This window comes from Fundulus heteroclitus, chromosome 2, assembly GCF_011125445.2.
Source record: "Fundulus heteroclitus isolate FHET01 chromosome 2, MU-UCD_Fhet_4.1, whole genome shotgun sequence".
Lineage (NCBI taxonomy): Eukaryota > Metazoa > Chordata > Actinopteri > Cyprinodontiformes > Fundulidae > Fundulus > Fundulus heteroclitus.
Genome location: NC_046362.1, coordinates 2,162,578 through 2,185,589, shown reverse-complemented (window position 1 = coordinate 2,185,589; position 23,012 = coordinate 2,162,578). Strand labels below are relative to the sequence as shown.

The window sequence follows — 23,012 nt, the reverse complement described above, 5'->3', positions numbered from 1 at the left end:
CCAAACCCCCTCAAGGTATTCTTGGTATTGGTTCTGGCCTGTTACTGAAACATGTCTAGTTGTGTTTCAGCGCTGCAACCTGGAATGGTTCTCCCTGAAGCTAAACTCTCCGGCACTTCTGTTTCACTGCAGGGTACAAAACATTTCTGTTTAAATAAATGATATCTGCTAACACTGCAAGTAACTCCAACTTCAGGAGTGTGGCTGATTTGAAAACTGATCTACATCTGTTGCAGCCTTTGTGTATGTGGGATAGACAGAGGCTGCCATTGCAACATTTTACAAGCCATGATTTTGATCAGTCACACTATATTGATTCAGACAAGGACAAAAAATTCAAACCTATGTGAAGTGATCTCAAGCCATTTTGGAAAGGTGTAGCTATAGCACACTTTCTACAAAATGGAATTCAAACAATGCACACTCTGAAGCAGGGTGAGACAGGGGAGAGGAATCGGTCAGGATTAGAACCTTGTTTTCTGCAGAGATAACCTTTGAGGATTTCACAGTGGTTACGCACAGAAACATATTTTGAAAAGTTGGGCAGCTGTGACTGATTCAAATATCACCTATTTGAATCTGTAAGAATGATTTCAATGCAAGCATTTCCAAAGTTGAAAGAGGAAATCCAAGTTAATTTAATTCAGCTAGTTCATTACTCCATTTAACTGATTCTTATTACAGTCTTTAAATATTAGCAATTCAAAACAACGTGACATTGAATTGGAATGAATGGGTATCTATCCGAGTAGTATAAAGTTAACACAAACGGTGAGTGAAGTAGATGAAGACCAAAACATAATCCTGAGAATATCTAACTAGTTTGAAATGCTTGGTACACTCCCACCAGTAACAAACCTCCAGTTAGATACTGAAGGTATTACCACCTTATCAGGTGGTTGACTTCTACCTTGTTAAAGTAAAAGGGCCAAAGTAATAGACTGACCCCATAAAAATAACCTGGTCCTGTAAAAAGGTTCTTGTTCTAGGAGAAACACAGTTTGACACTTTTCTATACTAAGCTTTTTATTTTATTTTATTTGTTTGACAGCTGACAACAACTAAAACTAGAGAAAGCTTTTAATACCATTGCAAAATGAGCCAAATTGGAATCTTCATGTGGTGCTAAGAATAATTATTTTTGGCTTTTTCATTTGCGGCAAAAATCAAAACAAATAACATGAACAACCACAAAACAACCATTAAACCTTGCATCTGGAGAAAGATTAATTTGTGGATCTGTAAGTATACACTGAGTTCAGGGTGATGCACAATGTCCACCTGGCAGTGTTGCTGCAACTTCTGGTATTATGGCAACAGTTGCAGTAAAGTGGTTTATTTTGGTATCTAAATGCATCTTCATATGCATCTTCACGCTACAACATGTTTGATAAAGTTTAATTCAATATTTTCCACATTCTCTGTGGCTGGGACTTGATTGAGATGTAACTTGAATTCCGGGGTTAAACGTGCAACTTCTTTTGACACTAAGAAAAGACACACTTATCATCTGCACCGGACAGCGATGATCAGGATTTAGCCTTTCATCTCCTTTTTGCTGTGGCTTTTTGTCATCATCTGCTCTCTATTTGCCACTTAAAGCTCATTTATTAGAACTGCCCTGACATGTAATCATGAGGAGTCAGCAGCAGCAAACTTCTCTCCCAGGAGAAATCAACTATAACCAAGCTGTTCAAATGGAACTAGATTAAACTTTCATTTTACACGTCCTATTTATTACAACAGACCTCGACTTACAACAAGGATTGTTCTATATAGAGTAATATTGTAAAAAAGACAGATTACACTACAAATAAAATTCTGTTAAAAACATTTGTTTCTATATATATCTAAGTCTGCCAGAAAACTGACAAGCTTAGTAGGCTAGATCACCTTGAGGCGCCTTGATTTTGTGCCCAGCCCACCAATGTTTGTTTTAATAATGAACATTTAAAACTGCCATGCGCATGCCCAACACACTCTCCGTAGACCGTTGTGGGGCACAAATCCCGTGGCCCCAAGCCCAGATCATACAATCAAAATACTGGAATTGCATACGTTACCTTTACGTTCTGCCGGATAGTGTGTGACCATCTAGTGTTGGTTGTCCTTGCTAGCTCATTGAAGGATCGATGTGAATCTTTTCTGTTCAATAAATGAACATTATGAGGGAGCCTTTATTTGTAATTGTATGTATAAAAATTTAATTACATTTAGCCTCTATAAAATGGCATCATCACAAAAAAAATGACTTACTGCTATTAGGTGTTGAGTTTTTGTGCCCCACTTAACTTGTCATGCCAGAGGGCCAATTATAGGAGTTTCTTTTCTTTCTCTTCTAGGGCTGGAGAAAGTTGGCCGTGACTCCAACTATGAGCAAGAAGGAAAGGTGCAGTTTGTGATGGATGCTGTTTATGCCATGGCGCACGCTCTGCACCACATGCACCATGAGCTCTGTGCTGGGCAGCCTGGCCTTTGCCCTCAAATGGCCAACATCGATGGCAAGGAGTTGTTGGCCCACATCCGTGCTGTCAACTTCAATGGTAAGATAAACTGCTGACTATCTGTGAATGTTTTAGTCACTGCCATGTTCATTAACATCACATTCTCCCATCCATGTGGAATTTTTTTCAGAGATAGACTCCTAGCGTGCTGGAGAAAGAAGTAAAAATATTTACAGTTCGTATTGCCTTCATTCATTCATTTATTTACACTTTTCAGTTATGCATGCTAAAAACATTTGACAAAGAAATGCAATTGTTTCCTGGAAATGTCTGACCCAGTTCAGTCTGCAGAGCTTAGTGTTTCAAATTATTGTTAATTTTCTTTATATTTTTTTCTTTTCTTAATTTTGAGACATTTGAAAACATTTAAAAATACCTTCATATGATTAAAATAAATGTATTTTTTTGTTATATTAGTTTTCACTTTTTGAACTAAAGTTGATTCACATAGCCTACAAACACAGTATTGTGCTTCTTGCATTACATCCTTAATTTTGTCTATTAGAGATGCAGAAAGTAGGCTTTTCCTGTCTGATAACCATTTCCAGTTATGTTTTACATCACCTATCAATGTTGATGTTGACCTGATACAACATTTTTTTTTTTTTACAAAGGACTATAACAAAGAAAATATGCTGCAGGTTCCTTGACAGAGGTAGAAGTTACATTCATGCATCAAAGCATACGCTGTTTGTCAGGCAGTCATTAATCCAAGTGATTGTTGAGGCCTCCACCTGAGTTCTCTGGATTTTTGGATAAAGTAAAACAGGCTGAATTGCATCACATCCATATCATTCTAAGAACATGATCCTCACAGTGGTGCCCGGTTTGTCCAGTTGAAAGCGGGTTTTTTAAACTGATATTTTATGTATTTTATTATTACACCTTTATTTAACCTGGAAAATCACCATTGAGATTAACAATCTCTTTTTCAAGGGAGACATGGCTAAATGAATACATAGATAAATAAAAACAAATAAAAAAGTCACAAAACATTACATGTAACACATCTTATATAAAAAAAAAACATCCACAAAGACTAGTTGAAATGAAAACTACATCAGACAGAATTAAAATTACTGACAATTTAAAGAAACCATCTCCTAGACCATCAGTCTGGCTTTAAAATCACTCAGGGAGATCAAGCTGTCAACCTTCAAGACATTTTGCAGAGTTTTCCATGTAGTGGGGGCAAGGTAGTTCTGTGAGCATTCGGGACAGAGAGCAAGCACCGGTCATTGGAACGCAAACAGTATTGTTTGGTGCGCTTTTGTATTATCATGTTACACAAATAGAGTGGAAGAAGACCTAGAATTACTGTAGATATAAAAGTGGACCAATAATGGAGCCTGCGGGTAGTCAAAGAAGATCATCCAACCCGGGAATATACCTCACAATGATGGTTCAAATTGTGACAGTTTGTTAAAAATCTTAGAGCAGAATGATAAACTGTGTTAATCTTGTGAAGACAATGGGTGGAAGTATACATATATAACAGGTCACCATAATCCAACACAGACAAAAAGGAGGCAGCAACAAGCTGCTTTACAACATTAAAAGAAAAGCATTGTTTATTATGATGAAAAAATACATTTCAGTCTCAACTTTTTCAATAGTTGGAGCATATGTGATTTAGGTGATGGATTCATCAGTTAAGATACCCACGTATTTAAAAAATGATAAGCTTTGTCTTCAGGCCCCCACATACTTGCATGGACATGAATCTGCAGACGTCCATCCAGATTCTGCACATACTCAAGACAGACTCTGTGTGGACGGTGCGATGACAGGTATGCGCAGAGCTCAGTTTTTACGGCCACGTACGCGGTGTCACAGAATAAACTGCTCGGCAGCAGGAAGTCGTCAAATTGAACTGTTTTATATGTGCTTGATACACTGAGCTGCTCCAAGCAGGTGGTCACAAGTACGCGCGGCATCACCGTCCATCTCTGTTCTCACTGACAGGTGGGAGCCTGCTGGAAAAGAAACGGTTCTAGGTGCCCAGCTAACTGATCACACATTTTACCATCCGTTCCACCACTTCGTCCTACTGGCAGAAAGTGTGGGAATTGTAGGAATTTACCACAAGAAATGTAGGCATCAGTAAGCTCGACTATGAAGGCTAAACTGTTCCTGGAGAGTCATCAATATGAATAGTGATGAGTCATCAATATGAATATTGATGAGTCATCAATATGAATATTGATCAATATGAATATTGATGACTCATATTTAGTGTGGCTTATAATCTGGTGTGTTTTATGGTGAGATAAGTACGGTACTTTTGTAAATCCTGTGCATGTTTGGATCTTGTGTGGATCTGTGGATTTTGTCCTGTGCATGTATGAATCACATATGGGTATTTTTAAAAATTGAGACTCCTCTTGCTCCATAATAGACTGCGTTGGATGGATAGATGTGATTTGGGATAGATAATGCAGTCTTTTATGTAATGAAAAATTTTCTGAGGTAATCTGGATCCAAAAGTTGTATTTGAAGACCTATTTTTTTCCTTTTTCCATCTGAGCTGACTGATTTCTGGTTGCCAGATCTTCAAAATAAGGTATGGAAAGTGCCTGAAAAGTCTGTTTTACCATCAAAGAGTCTAAATAAAGACCTCTACATTGCGTTGACAGAAAGAAAACTGTATGAGCAAGAAGTGGGCGTGTTGCACCTAATCTTAAAATATTGCATCCACAGGATAAGAAGTACAAAACAGATTTGGTCTACCCCATTTAAATGAGTAAATTGCATCAACTGCAGGCAGTCTGGGAGCTGCTGTCAAGCAAAGAGGAAGATTGAATCTTTACATAATCTCTCCAGACACTCAGGAAAACCATTTTTGAACTTCTGCTATCTAACATTTTTCTAGAGACAATATTAATGAGGCTATTATTTTTTTTTATTAAGAAAAAATATTGTTTTGTCAGCAGAAGGTCTGCAAAATGAAAGAAAAACTTTTGTTCTATGTCTGAATTTAATAAAAAATTATTACAGCTGACAATTCAGATATATCCCTGTTTATCATTATTCTGCTGGTTCATGTATCAGTGACAGTGGTCATGTCCAGCCCTGTTGACTGTAACCTCCCTCCAATAACTATTTAAAAATAAAGCAAATATACTATAAATAGATCTGTCCAGGCTTTACTCCACGGCCTCTCCCCCATTGACCTCTGGAGATAGGCACCAACCCCCAACCGCGACCCAGATTTGTCCACTGTTTCTGTTTTTATATGTTGCCTTAAAATTATTATGTATAATTAAGCTATGTTTTTGTTCTCTGTTTTTGTTCTGTGATGTTCCTGTTTCCTGATAAAGGTTAAAAAAGTTAGACCACCCTGAAGCTGCCAATGTTATATCTCCCAGCAAAAAGTTTCGACCCTGTTGAACCAGTTTAATTACGACTCAATAGTTGTTTTTGTTTATTGCACTAAATAAACAATTATTTTTTCTATTTTTCTGTATCCAATTCTGTTCTGTTTTTGTTCCTAAAAAAAAGTTAGTGATACCATCATCAGAACAAATCTGTCTTCAACAGTCAAGTTGACAAAGAATTGAAAAAAGATGGAAGATGAAAGAAAGTTTACTGCAGAATTTTATATGGATGGAAGCGGGCATTTTCCGTATGAGCCAGGACTCATTGCCAGTTGTGACTAAATGCTGCCAGAAGTGCTCAGCAACCTGTTGTAACTGGTTGCTATAACAGATTTGGCTCCTTCATACAGTGACTTTCTTCCTCAGTATACCAAAAACAGACTACAATTTGCACTAGGTGCTTTTTAATAATAAAAGTTGATTAGGGGTTTAAAAAGGCAATTAATCTAGTGACAAAAGTGCTAACCTCTCTTCACACTCCTGTATACAAACTAATCTACTACTCTGGTTGGGGTGACCATTTGAATGAATTAATGAGTTTATACATTTAAATCAGAATATATTAAGATTAAAAGACATAAGACAACCATTCCAACCAAAAAGGAATAGGTTAAAGCAATGCTTATATAAGCCAATCCTTATCTAGACGCTTTTAACTAAAGCGGAATCAGTCAACCTCATTGGACAGAATACAGTCAAAAGAGAAGAAATAAGAAAAACATGTTTACCATTTTTACACATTCTGAACAAAGACATATCTTTCCATATTACACACATTGATAATCACTCACATTTTATGCTTTAGTAGTTTTTTTAATCCTGTGAAGAAAACACATTGTTTATGTTAATCTCTGAGTCCATCTTAACACCCACAACTGACACACATCTAAACTCCACAATAGTTCTTACTTTAACATTTTCAAACATAAATAGACCTCTGAGATGGTGAAATCTTTCCCTTTGTTTAAAAAAATCTCTTTTTTGAAGAGGGAATGTTATTATTTGCAACCCTATGAACAATTTCAAATGTTTTAATATTGATAATGTCCATTAGTTTTAAGGTATTATTTTGAATAAATAAGTTTGGTAGATTCACAATATCCAACTTTATTTACTATCCTTACAGTTCTTTTTTTATTTAAATAGAGAATCTTTACATGTTTTAATAGCATCCCCTCAAATTTCTGCACAGTATGAAAGATAGGGCATAGCCAGCCAGTTAGGAACAGAGAACTGGTGGGGTGGCCAATCAGATTCCAGGGGAAGCCATCAAAAAATTCAGACAATAAGTTGGGTACTTTTTGTTTATTTGTTATTTAGTTTTTTTGTTCTCTGTCAAGGTTTTGTACTGTGGAGCCCCCTAAGGGACATGAGATTTTTTTATGTTTATTTTGCGTTTCCTCACAAAAGTATTGCATTTCCACGCAATGCTTTAGCGTTTCTTTTTCGCAATAACATAGTAGATGCCACAGGGTTAATAACCTTAGACACAGGAAATGGTCTGACAAATCTTGGAGATATCGTACGTGAGTCTGTGTGAAGGGCTAGATTCCGAGTGAACAACCAGACTCTTTGGCCTACCCTGTAGACAGGTGCCGGAGCTCTGCAGCCCTTTTGTAGGTCGAGGTCTGTTTAAGGAGAGTACGACACGCCAAGGCTCAGGTCCTACGACAGCAGCGGATAAGAGTGAGGGCAGAAGGTACACTGACCTCTTTCTCTAGGGCTGGAAACAGAGGAGGTTGATAGCCATGGAAGCAGTGAAACGGAGACAGGCCAGTGGAGGAACAGGGTAGGGTGTTGTGGGCAAACTCTACCCACATAAGCTGCTAACTCCAGGAAGAAGGACACCATGCATTCTTTATGTTTATTCTGGGTAGTCGGTGTTTCTAAATTACCCTGAAAGGAGCACTGACCAAATTTCCTTATTTTAGATAGAAAGAGCTAAAAAATAGGGATGTGAAGAACTAAAGGTAATATTTCAGATGAACTGTGGTCTGACGTCATGCTGCATCTCTCTATGTTGTTCTCCGGTCTCTTGTTTATATGAAGCGCTTCAGGCCGGCTGGAACCTAAAGTGAAGGTAGAGAGGCGCGGCTTGTCACACATCTTGTTTTGGGCTACAGACAGTGCTCAAGCACCACCTCGTGGTGAAATATCAATTGTTGCTCCTTTAAGTTACTTAAAGTAAGTGTGTGTATTGTTTGTTGTGCCTGTGGGTGACTGTGGCTCAGTGGTGGCACACCTGTCTTGCAAGTTGTAGGTTCAATTCCAGCTTCCCCCTGTCACATGCCCTTAACCTACCTGCAAATCCTTGTATGTATGCTTACGTATTTGTGGGTGTGAAAATTATAAAGAGCTTTGCGAGGTTGGTATGACTAGGATAAATATATTCAGTCAATAAATTGGGAACAATATGTACCCCACCTCTGGCCCAATGATTGCTTGAGAAAGGCACCTGTCCCAAATGGATGGAATGTCATTTTTTGGAAAAGGGAGAACATAGTAGTACAAAAATACAAATTTATCACTGTTTTCCCTGTTGCATACTGTCCCTGTCATACTGACCTCTTTAGGTGTTTAGTCTGCTGATTACAGACCTAAACGGATTAAGGGAAATTGTCTTGTTCATTCTCTGGCTGATTAATTATTGTGCCTCTACTGCTGACTGTGTCCTTTTTAAAGTCTGCTTTCTATTTGTTTCCGCTCAGGCAACGTTCAAATGAGTTCACCTGGTATCTGATATTCGTCCTGCAATTTTCAGAAAATTTGTGCTTAAATTTTTTCAAGACTTTGGTTAATAAAATTAGGATGGATGAATCAATATTATTGAGCGTATTATGATTAAAACCCCTGCTGGATAAAAATGTATGTTCCGAGCTGCAGTTTCCCTCCATCTCAGGTAAATAGAATGATTCATACTTGTCTTAATGAACCTTTATTCATTCCTCACCTTTTCCACCTCCTTTTCTCAGTAAGCTAAATGGCCATCCATATAATAAGTTATAAAAATCAGGTTCAAATTCTTTATTTATGAGCAGCACTATGATAGGCTGGTTCTTGAACTCCAGTAGTAATTTATTTGAAGCCATACAAGCAGATCTGAATATGTTCTTGTTCTGGAAGAAGCCAGACTATCCTTTGGTGCACACACAGTAAAGTGGCGATAACTGGCTATGGAAGGCTAATAGGTAATGGTCAGAAACACAGCTCAAGGCTTTGTGATTGCTCTTTGGTCAAGATCCAGAGAGATGGAGTTCTGTCTATTGACTCAACTGGGCCTGGGATTCTTTAGGATGACTATATTCAAATACAGTTATAGTCAATATAGATTGCTGCTTAGACTTCTCATCAGAGTTGTTTGCATTCTGTGTTTTTTCTCTTCTGCCCACACACTGCTTAAATCACGACTTTCTGTATCGTCAAAGCTTTCACAGAGCTCATTCTTCTCCCAGCTCTCTGGCTTCTGAATATCAGCTTTTATCACCAAACTTGCCTTCTTTTATTTACAAAGTCAAAAGATGTATTTTCTCTGAAAGCAGAAAATGAAAACATGTTTCACATAATCTTTTCACTTTCTTCAGAACCATCAGGACGAAGCCTGAATACGAGTCAGTCTGCTTTTTTTCAAGGTGAAAGTTGGGACATAATACAAACCAAGGCCACATTTATCTCATGTGTTGTAAATAATTTTTTTCTTAAAGGTGCAGTGACATCCCTGTATAAATAATGTCATGTAGTTTATAGTGTTGCATACGTAACTTCTCCAAAGAACTTCATTAAATAAATAACATCAGCTTGTTGTTTTGTTGGACCAAATATCCCTCCTGAGTAAAAGGGTTGGTTGGGGTAATGATATGCAGCTACAACCATATTTGGAAAACTGGTCAAACGTCTCCCACTTTTTAAATCTTTCCAATAGTACATGTCTGCAGACATGTACTATTGGAAGGACAGCTCCTCTGTTCAATGCAAGACGGAGAGATGTTGAAGATCCTTCATACCTGCAGCAATCCAGCTTCCTTTTTTTATCCTTATCATATTTTATCCTTTTTAAAATCAAAATGTTAAATCCAAGTTTGTTGGGTGCCTTAAAAACTTTGAATACACCAGCTTAAACCAAAACGTTGTGGTTTGGTTACTTATTTATGCCCAGCTGTTGTTCGGCAGGATCTTTGTTTTTCTTTTATGATTTGATCCAATTCTAAATTATTTTGTCAGATAGAACTCTGGTGTATCAACAAATTCCCACTACACAGAACCCATCAAAAAAAAATTTAAATATAAATTTCTGGTCTGTGGCAGTTTTAAGTTTTGCTGTGTGTGTTTGAGTAAAAAACTGTGACACACTGAATCAGTTTTAAATGTTTTATTAAAGTCCAAGATCCCAGAGCAGGTATGTCTGCAGAGAGAGACAGAAAACATATCACAAAACTGAAAACAGAAACTGTCACATTGTGTAGTTGAGGATCCAAACACAGAGTAAAGTTGCTGTGAGATTTTAATGGAAAAGCAAATTAAACTTACAGATGACATCAAAACAACAAATGACAGAAAAATAACAGCAGACAGGAGGAGTAAGGAACAAAAATCAACAACAACCTGAACGTGAAACCCGTATTCACAAAGATTCCTAAGACTAAACGTAGCTCTAACTGACGTCATTTTAGGAAAAATATTGGAATTTTCTGAATTCTAAGGTTTATCTTAAAGAATTTCCTTGATAAGATAAAAGTTATTCGTTAAGCATCTTAGCCTTTCAGAGAGCTCCTAAAATGACACAATATTAGGAGTAGTGAGGAGGACTTGTTGCAAGCCCAATGGTGTCTGAAGCAGGAAAATGGTGGAAAGACAGAAAACTGTTTGACTGATCCACCACCTAAACAGTGGAGGAAATGAGTACATAAACTTATATAACAATCATACAATAATTAAAATCTATATAAGATAAACTTTACCATCCCCAAAAGGGGAAATTAATCAGCTTTGGCGGCCCGATAGGTTAAAGGCGCGATTCTAGTAATGTAATTTTATTGAGGATAAAGAATTAATAGTGAAAATGTTGGATAATCCTGCATACAAAGTGGCAAAATCTACAAATTATATATATATATATATATATATAAAAGATGTGAGAAGGTAGTTTCTGTATTGCACAATGTCAGTAGCTTAAATGGTCAGTTTGCTTGTGTGATGCCATCTCCTCAATTTTATTCCTGCACGGAGCACCAAGACGCACAGAGAAAAAGGTGCATTGATCTGCAGCAATACACTTCAAAGTCTTTGTGTTTGCACCATAATCCTGGGACCAATTTACCTTTCAACACTCTCCTCAATTCTCTTCCCTGAGATGACCAGACAGATGTACTGCTGTTAAATTTTTTCCACCTTTTTTCTCCATTTTATGCCAAATTCTGACACTTTTTACAAGTAGGTAATCCCAGTAAAATGCTGACATGTGAGAGCATATTAATATCAAAGAGACAAAGCAGTAAAATGACTTGTGTGTAAACATAACAATAAGTAAATCAAAATAATAATGAGGATGTAAATAAGGTGAATTTAAACATTTTGATGCTGTTTGACAATAAATGTAATTAATCCGTTTCATCATCAAGTCACATTTGTTAATCGAGTCTAATCAATTAATTTTTCTCTTTTTTTCCCTTGTACCATGAACCAATCACAGCTCTTAAAAGACAGCATCACACTTTGCAACAGGGTAAACCACACCTCCTCACTAAGATAAACATTGTTGCCGTCTCCTTACTCAGAGTCGCTGTCAGCAGCTAACTGAGTCATTCTTAAACTAAAACCTCTAGGTAGGGATTTTAAGCTAAAATGGGAGCTCTCTGAGAGGACACTGAGAATCTTTGTAAATACGGGCACAGATCTGCTTAAATACTGATAGGAAAAGGTAAAGGAAGACATGAGGAGCAGCTGGAGTGAATCAGGAGATACAGGCACAGGTGGGAGTGAAAGAAAAACAAATCTAAACCTAACACAAAGACCGTAATAAATAAACAGACTCAATAATAAATAAACTCACTAATGACTGAGCTCAAGATAGAGGCTGAAAAATAAGGATCTAAAATAAACAATAAACTAAAATCATAACGAACAGAATACTGACTAATGATAGGAACCGGATCTACAGATAATAAAAAATAGTAACATGTTTAACAAACAGAACTGCACAATCCCCGGTAACCTCAAACTAATAATAAATCAGTCACGTGACAGAAACACTTTTACTTAACAGGTAAATACTCACTCTACGCTTAAACATTGTGCAGAACAGCTAATTCTGTATTAGTGACATTACCAACATACCTACCATTTGAACAGGGCCCTTCTCTCATCATCTGCCTCTCAATTTTACAGCAAAACTCCTCCATTCCACTGAAAAGGTGAAGGCTGGACAGTTATAAACCACTAGAAAAGAGAAAGCTTAGTTAGACCTAGTGAGTTTTTCTAAAATAACCATAAAATAAATTCTCAAAATAAAGGTAACTGAGTGACATCAATGTAAATAGCTTAAAACATAAATAACAAAATAAACTATTATTCTATAAATGATGTAATGATAATGCAAAATTTACAAGGAGCTTTGAATACACTAACTACTAATTTGTTTTTGCAATGTCTATTTTTCAGAAAAAATAAAGCTTCATATTTTTATCAAAGCATTTGCATTAATGAGTTATAATATATATATATATTTACTCTTCCTTGATATGGTGGTTAAAATTAAGTTTGAATCATTGTGGCTCAGTTCATTTTGGTTAATTACACTAAATGCTAGGGTCAAACTATCAGCTTTTATAAGCTAAGCTAAGCAAAGCAATTAAGCTGATTGCCCCTGAGCAGCTCGCTCAGTATTCAGTTTTGACAATAACACGTCATGAACAGTGCACAACAGACCATATTATACCCCCTAAACCTCAGAAAAATTAAATCTGTTGTCATGGCCCCTTCAAAGTGGCAAAAAATATAAATATTCGATTTCAAACGAAGGTAATGAATGGAATGTCACAGTTATGGTTCTGTTTTAGTTTGGTTTTGGACTTATGAGGACCTTTTCTGTTTACCCTGTCACAATTCAGCCACCAGCAGTTAACCAATCAGTTCAGTCCACCTTTTGTCACCACCCTTTCTTAGATCAGCTCCACCTGTTACCAGTAATTAGTGTCCATCTCCAGTCACCTGTTTAGCCAGCTATTTATACCAGCCTCAGTTTACTCACGGTTGCCAGAACGTCTCAATTGTTCCTGCTACTCACCGCTCGTTTCAAGCAGGATCGGTACCTCTTCTCTACCATCTGGATTCTGCTGCTAAGAGGATCACCTATCCCCGTGCTGCAGTCCTGCCAGTTTCTCCCCATGAGTTCTGCCGTTTGCTCTGCCTGTTCTGGTGGTTCTCCATCCTACATTGTTCGTTCCAGTCTCTCCTTACCTGTCTCATCTGGTCTTCGGCTCATCTCTGCCTGTCTGCACCATCTACCAAGACTGTCATCGCTAGCCTGCCTCACCTTCCACTATTCAAGACTCTCAATAAACCTTTTTAATCGTAACTTAGTGTCTGGTTGAATATCGGGTTCACCTGCAGTAACCGTTACATGGAGGGGTTTCCATCCAAAACAAAAGTATAACACAATGTAACGTCAGACAAACGTTTTGTCTTTTTAAATCATTTATTGAGAAACAGATGATATACATGTTAACATTTGTAATGAAAGACATGGGCCTCTAATTGAATTAAATCATGTTCAGGCTTACAGGTACACATCTAAAAAAAAATAATATTGTGAAAAAGTTCAATAGATTTGTCTGGTTGTACACATATTAGAGCTGAGCTTGTAGGCAATTTGGTATTTATTTTCTTTTTAAATCATGCTTGTATCTGGAGACCCCAAGAGTGGCCATGAGATCAGGTTTTACCTCTCCATGTTTCTGCTGTGCCACCTCCCACTAAGTGGCCCACAAGCTGAGGAGGAAGGGATGTTGGGCCTTTGCTGACATCAGACATCTCAACCTGAGTAGAAGGTACAGACCTGTCATCCTCTCCATCATCATGGGAAATGTGAGATCTTAACAAAGTGGGTGCATTGACAGCCCTCAACTAGCAACAGAGAGGCTACAAAGAGGGCAGTTTGTTTATCGTGAATGAGACGCTACGATCGGTGATACCAGAGGCACATATCCCAATAACATGTCCATCTAAGCTAAAGGTAAAAACCAAACCCAAAGTGTCTCTTTTAATGAGTAGGATCTATAACTAACTAAGACAGTTAGGAAATAGCAGTTCAGGAAATATTAAGTGTAGGTGGTTGATAGATCAGTTCATAGAGGTACAGGGATTCCCCTTTTATCTCCACAAGTTGGACGTCAGCTGGGATCTGCTGACACAGAAATCTGGACTGAAATACCAGAGTGACACCACTGCCTGTTCCTTCCATCTGAGGAGAGCTACTGAAAGAGCAGTCCAGATAAGTTGAGAAAAAAAAGGAGCCAGTTTTCTGTTAAAAGCATGAAATCCAACTCCAACAAAATAAAGAAACCATTCAATATAAAAGTTTTGTTTGCAACAGATTTAGTATTATTATCAAACATCCTTTTCATTGAGCCCACATTTCTGTATTAAAAATGTTTTCTTTATATGCCTGTAATATTCAAGTCTTACACGTTATTTTTATGAGCTGAAAGCAGAATATCATCACATTCCATTGAAATGCTTGAAATCATCAGCTTGTGTGGAATTAATCTATACATTGTGGTCATTTATTTTGTTCCTGGAATAAATGAACTTGTTTGAATAAATGAACTCATAAATGTACTCATTTATTGAACGAGTCGGTATTTTTTTCAAAGGGCCAAATAAGAAGCTGTTGAAGGCCAAACTTTTTAAACTTTCTAAGTATGTATTTTTTGACAAACTTTGAATAGATTTTTTTCTTTTGGTAATTGTAGTCACAGCAACTCGACGTTGAAATGGGACCCATCCAGCTGGACCAAGTTCAAGGGGTCTGAATAGAAGGACCCTTACGTATGCAAATGAACAAGAAATGTTGAAATGGATTTCACTTACAGGAGTATTATTTTTATCTTTCACCGTTCTTCCAGCACTTTTAATACTCTACATTTAATTTATATTTTTAATTATGTGTTTTCAAATGAAAAGTCTTGCAGGAATGTCAAGGCTTATGGCCTTTGAAATGCTAATATCCCCTCAGGTATGATGAGCTAATGACATAGAGCCCCTGTTATGGTAATCTGAATCAAAATAAGTAAACAAATGCAGTTACCTTTGGAGTGGCAGTGATGTGTCCACTGTCAGAGATTTGAGGGAGTCTTTTATTATGCTTTGCTTCAATCTGAGACCATAAATGTGCTTTAAAAATCTTCTGCCAGGCTGTGGAGCAAAGCTCTTAGTGGACCTGAGGATCTTAAAGTCATTCTGCAGAGCAGGAGGTTGGCCAAATAAGGCAGTCATCGCTCATACTCCTTAAACCTTAATTACGACTTGCCCTTTTTTTTTGCCAGGTCATCATTATTAATAGCATAAATAAGGTCTTCATGACTGTAAGCCTGAAGAAGCATCATTCATCTTTTAGCTGACGCTGCCCTCGTGTGGTCACCTGAGGTGAGATGGCCAACTTTAGAACTCAATGGGCACCTCCTCAGAAAAGAGGCCAGTATCAGGAATTAGATTTTGAAGTAAGAAAAGAACAGCTAGATCAGTGTTTTCATTCCAATATTTGGTCTGCCTGCTGCTGAGGAGGAAAGTTCAGATTTGTCTCACCTTGTTCCAAGTTAGTGCAAGGTTGAGAGCCAGTTCTTGTTTGCGTCTTCATTTGAACATGCACACGTGGATGAGATTAGATATTTACACTGACCCCCCCCGGCATCATTCCCTTTGCCCTTTCTGAGAAAGGGATCTGTTTTGCCATTACATGTACAAACTTTACTATCAGAAACAATTATTTTAGTCGGCCATAATGCAGGATCGCTGAAATAAAGCAGGTGATCAGTCTCTGATCCATTCTGCTCTCTGACCAGGCAGTCAGCCCTCCATCTGCACGCTGACTGGTATCTGTGTTGGGCAAAGGCATCACTTTGGGTGTACCTTTAAAATAGTTAAGCATTCTGTCAATCTATTTGTTTATTCAGTTATTTAATTTTGTTAAGCAATTCAGGCTAGTTCAGTGTTCCGGCATTAGAAATACATTGTAATGCTTTTACTGTGACTTTATTAAATTTCCTGTTTTCTTTACCTTTTCTGCTCCACGTCAGTTCAACAATAAATAAAAGGCTTACTTTTCTCATCTTTTTTTCTAATTAAGAACAAAACACTTTACATTTGTAGACTCTTTTTATTTGCATTCATGATTTGGTTGGTAAAAAACTACAACACATGATTCAACAAATGCAACCACAAGTAATTACAGAAGAGCAGATTCAAACTGAAAAGGTTTACTTGGACAATTTATATTTAGGTCTGCTACCTGGTCATCTGCCTCTTCATGTGTTCCCTCTGCCTCCCTCTGGTCATCCATTTTCTGCTCTCTCTGTTCTGTTATCACTCTCCAGTCCAATATAAACACTTCAGTTCATCTTCAAATGTCTCACAAACAAGTTGGTATGCATTGTGTAAAGAAAACTGGGTAACACTGCAAGTAGTGGAACTGAGAGTGCCCCTCCCCCCATGGTTTGTCTCTTCTAAAATTAGGTTGGTTCACAGTAAGTGTTTTTTTTTTGTCCATTCATTACTTTCTTTTTTAAAATAAAGGCTCCATTAAAATGATTTTGACAACATGGGTCATTTAGCATTGATAATATAATCCCCTAGAATTTGCAGCCTGCCATTCTGCAGTTTATTTACATCAGTTTAATTCTATCCTCTTCCCTCACTCAAACTGACTCAAACTGTATTTTAATGTAGCCAGACTGTCATGAACGGCGCTGTCATTGACATCATTTCACATCATTTTAATTTAATGCATTATGCTGTGACTTTATTACTCTGTATTTACAATAAAAGTATAATTGGTTAGAGCACGAGCCTTCAGGTAATATTCTAAAAGTAAACATTTAACTGTTTACTGCTTGATTTTCCTTTTTACTGTTAGAAAAAAAAATCAGTTGTTTTTGATCAGTTGATCAGTGTGCACATTATAATAAATTAATGTGAAAGAAGCTATAATACAAGAACCATTTACAAAAAACGGAAGTCTTACAACCTTCCCGAAGTTCTCTTGTTTTGACACTTATTCAGTCCAGGAGTTTAGGTTATGACCTACACAATAATCTTAGATGTAATAATAAAGGCGTGGTCAAGTAGTTCGATCAGATGCTTCATTTAGATCCTTCCTTTCCAGTTACTATTTATCGAATACATAAATGAACAGTCAAGATGATGGAATATCCATCCATCCATTTTCTAACATGCTTATTCCTATTGGGGTCACGAGGGGTGCTGGTGCCTATCTCCAGCATTCAATGGGCGAGAGGCAGGGTACACCCTGGATAGGTCGTCAGTCCATCGCAGGGCAACTCAGAGACAAACAGGACAAACAACCATTCACGAACACACTTACACCCAAGGAGAGTTTAGAGAGACCAATTAACCTAGCAGTCATGTTTTTGTACTGTGGGAAGAAGCCAGAGTACCCAGAGAGAACCCACACATGCACAGGGAGAACATGCAAACGCCATGCAGACACATTTTTAGTTACTGTGCAGGTAGCTATATTATAACGACTGACTTATTTCTGTAGAAAAGGTCCATCTAACAGAAAATATCACCAATTTATAGAACAAGTAAGCAAATACTCTTTTTTCACAATAAACACACCCATTCAATTCAATTCAATTCAATTTTATTTATATAGCGCCAAATCATGAAACATGTCATCTCAAGGCACTTTACAAAGTCAAGTTCAATCATATTATACAGACTGGGTCAGATTATACAGATTGGTCAAAAATGTCCTATATAAGGAAACCAGTTGATTGCATCAAAGTCCCAACAAGCAGCATTCACTCCTGGGGAAGCATAGAGCCACAGGAAGAGTCATCTGCATTGTACATGGCTTTGCTGCAATCCCTCATACTGAGCAAGCATGAAGCGACAGTGGGAAGAAAAACTCCCCATTAACGGGAAGGAAAAACCTCCGGCAGAACCGGGCTCAGTATGAACGGTCATCTGCCTCGACCGACTGGGGTTACAGAAGACAGAACAGAGACACAACAAGAGTAACAAAAAAGCACAGAAGCACACATTGATCCAGTAATCTGTTCTACATTAGATGGTAGTAGCGGGTGAGCCGTCTTCTCTGGATGATGTCACAGTTAACAGAACGCCAGACCAGGTGTACCTACTATGAAGAAAAAGAGAGAGAGCAAAAAGTTTAAAGCTGAAATGACGATAGTCATTTCAATGTAATACAATGCAAAACTGGAGAACAGTAGACTGAAGAACAGTAGAAATCATTAGAGTGAGAAAATTAGACCCTGATGTCCTCCAGCAGCCTAGGCCTATCACAGCACAACTATAGAGATAGCTCAGGGTATGAGCCACTCTAACTATAAGCTTTGTCAAAAAGGAAAGTTTTAACATTAGTCTTAAAAATAGATAGGGTGTCTGCCTCACGGACCAAAACTGGGAGTTGGTTCCACAGGAGAGGAGCCTGATAGCTAAAGGATCTAGGATATAAATGTAAATTTAAAAGGGATATTTTGGTTTACCATTTTTATAATGGCATGTAGAGACTACATAATGTTAACAACACTGGGTCTGATCAGGAGTAAACACACATTCATGAGCTTTTTGAAAAAGAAATGTGTTAACCTGGGAGAAGTTAACAGAGTTAAGTATGGCCAGGTCAAGAGGTGCTAGAATCTGCTTTAGGTGACGCGTGGCTCTGAGTGAATTACACCAGACTTTTCCCCCCAGATTTTCATCTAGCATAGAACATATGTTTTATGCATGTGATTACAATTTTTAAACAAGCACATCTTTTACATCATATAACATGTCTTTAGAAAGTTTCCTAGGTCACTGTATTTTCCATAGATATCATGTTTTATTTTTATTTAATTATTCATTTTTGTACATGCTCTCTAGCTCAATTTTTTCCCCAAATTACTTTTTTTTTGGTTGCGTTATTCAATATTTTTGTTTAGCTGCGGAGCTACATGTTAAAGACAACCGCTGTGTCAGAATATCTCCTTAGTGGATGCATCGTCTCTGGATCCTGCATCAGCAGCACGTTGCCAGCGTGTGCTCTGTGCCTGACTGAGCTAATTAAAACCAGCAAACGTTCACGTCAGCCTGTGTTTGGGGCTTTCCTGTGTGAAAGTGTGAACAGCAGGGTTGGATGAGGGTCCACATGCATCAGACTTTGTGACTTCAATCAAACTTAAGCATTTTCTCCATTGTTCACACTTCATTTCACTGAGCATGGGACAGTGGAGTTAATTATAAGCCCTTTTCCAAAATACTGTGAAACTCGAGAGAATCTGGCTTTCTGTGGCCACAGTAGCTGCTGGGTTAGCTGCCAACTCAGCCGTGTGCTTCTTGTCCACGTAGTTATTTTTGGGAGCATTTACAAGGCTAACAGAGATGATTGGCTATTGTTAGTGGAGCGTGTGATGGAACTGCCTGCACGAGACCTTTGTTGTAACATCCTGTTTGAACTGTTTTAATGGAACGAGGGTGAACAGCAGGCAGGGAAGCATAGAAAGGAACCCCAATGATTAGGGAAGACAAGTTATAGGGGATTTCCTGCTGTGAATTAAGGATTTAAGGGTTGCAGGGCATGAATGTACTGTGCCTGGCAAGTATTCATACGCCTTAAACTTTTACACTTGGTCACAACAAATTTTATACTTGGTCACAACAAATCGTTATTGGCACACAACTATGTAGTGGAAGGAAAAATATATATGGTTTTAAAATGTAATCCAAACAGAAATGTGAAGTTTGGTAAACATGTATTCCATATTTATGTATTAATATGGGACAATAGGGAACAATACTTTATAGAGCCTTTTGTCACTGCAATTTCAGCTGCCGGCCATTTGGGATATGTTTCTACCTGCTTTAAACATCTGGATATTTAGTTGGTTCTCTGCAAAACAGCTCAAGGTCAGTCAGATTAGATGAAGAATGTTCAAGACCAAGCTTCTCATTTGGGTTTAGGCCTTAACTTTGACATCTGAAAACACTTTGATCTAAACTAGGACTACTGTATCTTAACTGTGGCTCGTGAGCTCCTTGCAGCCTTCAAAAGGATTCTGGGTGGCTGACGAACACAAACCAAAAATGGTACAGACTTGGCCTGTTAACACTGGAAGCTCATGCCGAGGGCCAGGTTTTCTCAACAAAACAGTTGCATACCATTCTTTTAATAAGGTGGGCATGCAAGGTCAATGTTATGTTTTTTTTTTTTTTTTTTTTTCCAGTGTCCTGTCTAGCAATGTGGCAATAAGAATTGATGTCTTAATGCCAAATAGAGCTCGACAGATTTTACTTTCCCAAGTGGAGCAATCAGCTTTTGCCATAGTGCTCCGCTTGATCTATTCATGTAAATAGTTTTATTGTGATTCCTGCAAGGAGTATTTCAAATTATGTGGACATTACAGTGGGAAATTAGGAGAGTAACGGAAGAAAGAGTAACGGAAGAGAAAAAAAAGAGAAGAGGTAAAAGAAAGAAGAGATAAAAGGGAAAGAATGACAAAATGTCTTCAGTCTGCTTCATCACCTGGAAAGAGAGATGTAAAAAGAACAGCACAACCAACGGATATAGTATAACAGATACAATAAAGCAACACCTTGATACCATTGCTAAATTATATGTATTATTATTTAAACTGACATGTATAATGTGATAGCTGAGAAAAGAAAGTAAAGAAATAAATAAATGATGGGCTTTTTGTATAGAAGTGAACACTTATTACCTTGAACCCAGCACCTGTGGGTGTTTGTGAGAGTGCACTCCGTCCGTCTGTCCGTCCGTCCGTCCATCTGTCCGTTTTCTTCCGCTTATCCAGGGTTGGGTCGCGGGGGTAGCAGCTTCAGTAGGGAGGCCCAGACGTCCCTCTCCCCGGCTACTTGGGCCAGCTCCTCAGGGGGAATCCCAAGGCGTTACCAGGCCAGCCGAGACATAGTCCCTCCAGTGTGTCCTGGGTCTTCCCCTGGGCCTCCTCCCGGTGGGACGTGCCCAGAACACCTCACCAGGGAGGCGTCCAGGAGGTATCCTAACCAGATGCCCGAGCCAAATCAACTGGCTCCTCTCGACGTGGAGGAGCAGCAGCTCTACTCTGAGTCTTCCCCGGATGACTGAGCTCCTCACCCAATCTCTAAGGGAGAGCCCAGCCACACTACAGAGAAAACTCATTTCGGCCGCTTGTATCCGGGATCTCGTTCTTTCGGACCCAAAGCTGATGACCATAGATGAGGGTAGGAACGTAGATTGACTGGTAAATCGAGAGCTTCGCCTTTTGGCTCAGCTCTCTCTTCACCACAACGGATCGGTACAGCGCCTGCTTCACAGCAGATGCCACACCAATCCGCCTGTCGATCTCCCGCTCCATCTTCCCCTCATTCGTGAACAAGACCCCAAGATACTTGAACTCCTCCACTAGGGGCAGCACATCCTCCCCAACCTGGAGGAGGCACTCTACCCTTTTCCGGTTCAAGACCATGGTCTCGGATTTGGAAGCACTGATTCTCATCCCGGCCGCTTCGCACTCGGCTGCAAACCGCTCTAGTGAGAGCTGTAGATCACGCCCTGATGAAGCCAATAGGACCACGTCATCCGCGAATAGCAGAGACGCAATCCTTAGGCCACCAAAACGGATCCTCTCAACACGTTGGCTGCGCCTAGAAATTCTGTCCATAAAAGTTATAAACAGAATCAGTAACAAAGGGAAACCTTGGCGGAGTCATACAGAGACCTGATAGCCCTTATTAAAGGGCCCGGTACTCCATACTCCCGGAGTAAACCCAACAGGATCCCTCGGGGGACACGGTCGAATGCCTTCTCCAGATCCACAAAGCACATGTAGACTGGTTGGGCAAACTCCCATGCCCCCTCCAGGATCCTGCAGAGGGTGTAGAGCTGATCCAGTGTTCCACGGCCAGGACAAAAACCACACTGTTCTTCCTGAATCCGAGATTCGACTATCCGACGGACCCTCATTTCCAGAACCCCTGAATAGACCTTACCAGGGAGGCTTAAGAGTGTGACTCCTCTGTAGTTGTAACACACCCTCCGGTCCCCCTGTTTAAATAGGAGGACCACCACCCCAGTCTGCTAATTCAGGGCAAATGCCCCCAATGTCCACGCAACGCTGCAGAGCAGTGTTAACTAACACAACCCCACAACATCCAGAGCCTTAAGGTACTCAGGGCGAACCTCATCCCCCCCTGGGGCCTTGCCACTGAGGAGCTTTTTAACAAACTCGGCAACCTCAGCACCAGAGATGGGAGAACCCATCCCAGAGTCCTCAGGCTCTGCTTTCGCAATAGAAGACGTGTTGGTGGGATTAAGGAGGTCTTCGAAGTATTCCGCCCATCAACACGCGACGTCCCGAGTCGAGGTCAGCAGCACAGGCCACCCTACCAGAACCCCCCCCCCCCCTCCAAATACCTAAAAAGCCCACTCCCTCCCCCTCCTTACCCTAGCCACAAGTCCCCCCATCACTTTTTGGGGAGAGCAGAAGCATCAGCCCCAGTCCCGGCAAGCCACCCAGGCCCCACAGCAACCCTCACACGAGGCTCACACGACATAAGCCCCTCCCAGATGTCTTCACCCCCCTCCATACAATGGCCTACATGTATGTGTGTTGTGAAAATGTTTTGAGTGAAAGTGTCTAAAATGCATAATAACATTGGGATGAGGGACGTCATCAGAAAGTGGCAGTGGCAACCTCCAGTAACGCCCCCCTCCCCAAGGTCCTACATCTGTGGCAGCATGATGGAGCAGGCAGAGGGAGGAGTCTGGGGATGGGGAGAAAAGAACTGGGGAGCCTACTGCAGTCCCAGGGAGCCAGTTCCCCAAGTGACTCCAATAGGCATCCCCGCTCCACGAAAGCCCACCCAGAGAAGGGGGCCCCGCCAGCGGCAGCAC

At 39.4% G+C, this 23,012-nt stretch overlaps 1 protein-coding gene across 1 annotated transcript in view; it reads left to right on the top strand.

Annotated features, from left to right (window-relative positions):
* grm8b (glutamate receptor, metabotropic 8b) overlaps positions 1-23,012 on the top strand; it is a 305,872-nt gene that overhangs the window by 205,399 nt on the left and 77,461 nt on the right. The window contains exon 7 of the mRNA XM_012874946.3: positions 2,343-2,543. Coding sequence (XP_012730400.2) covers positions 2,343-2,543 — 201 coding nt within the window. The remainder of the gene's footprint in view (positions 1-2,342; positions 2,544-23,012) is intronic.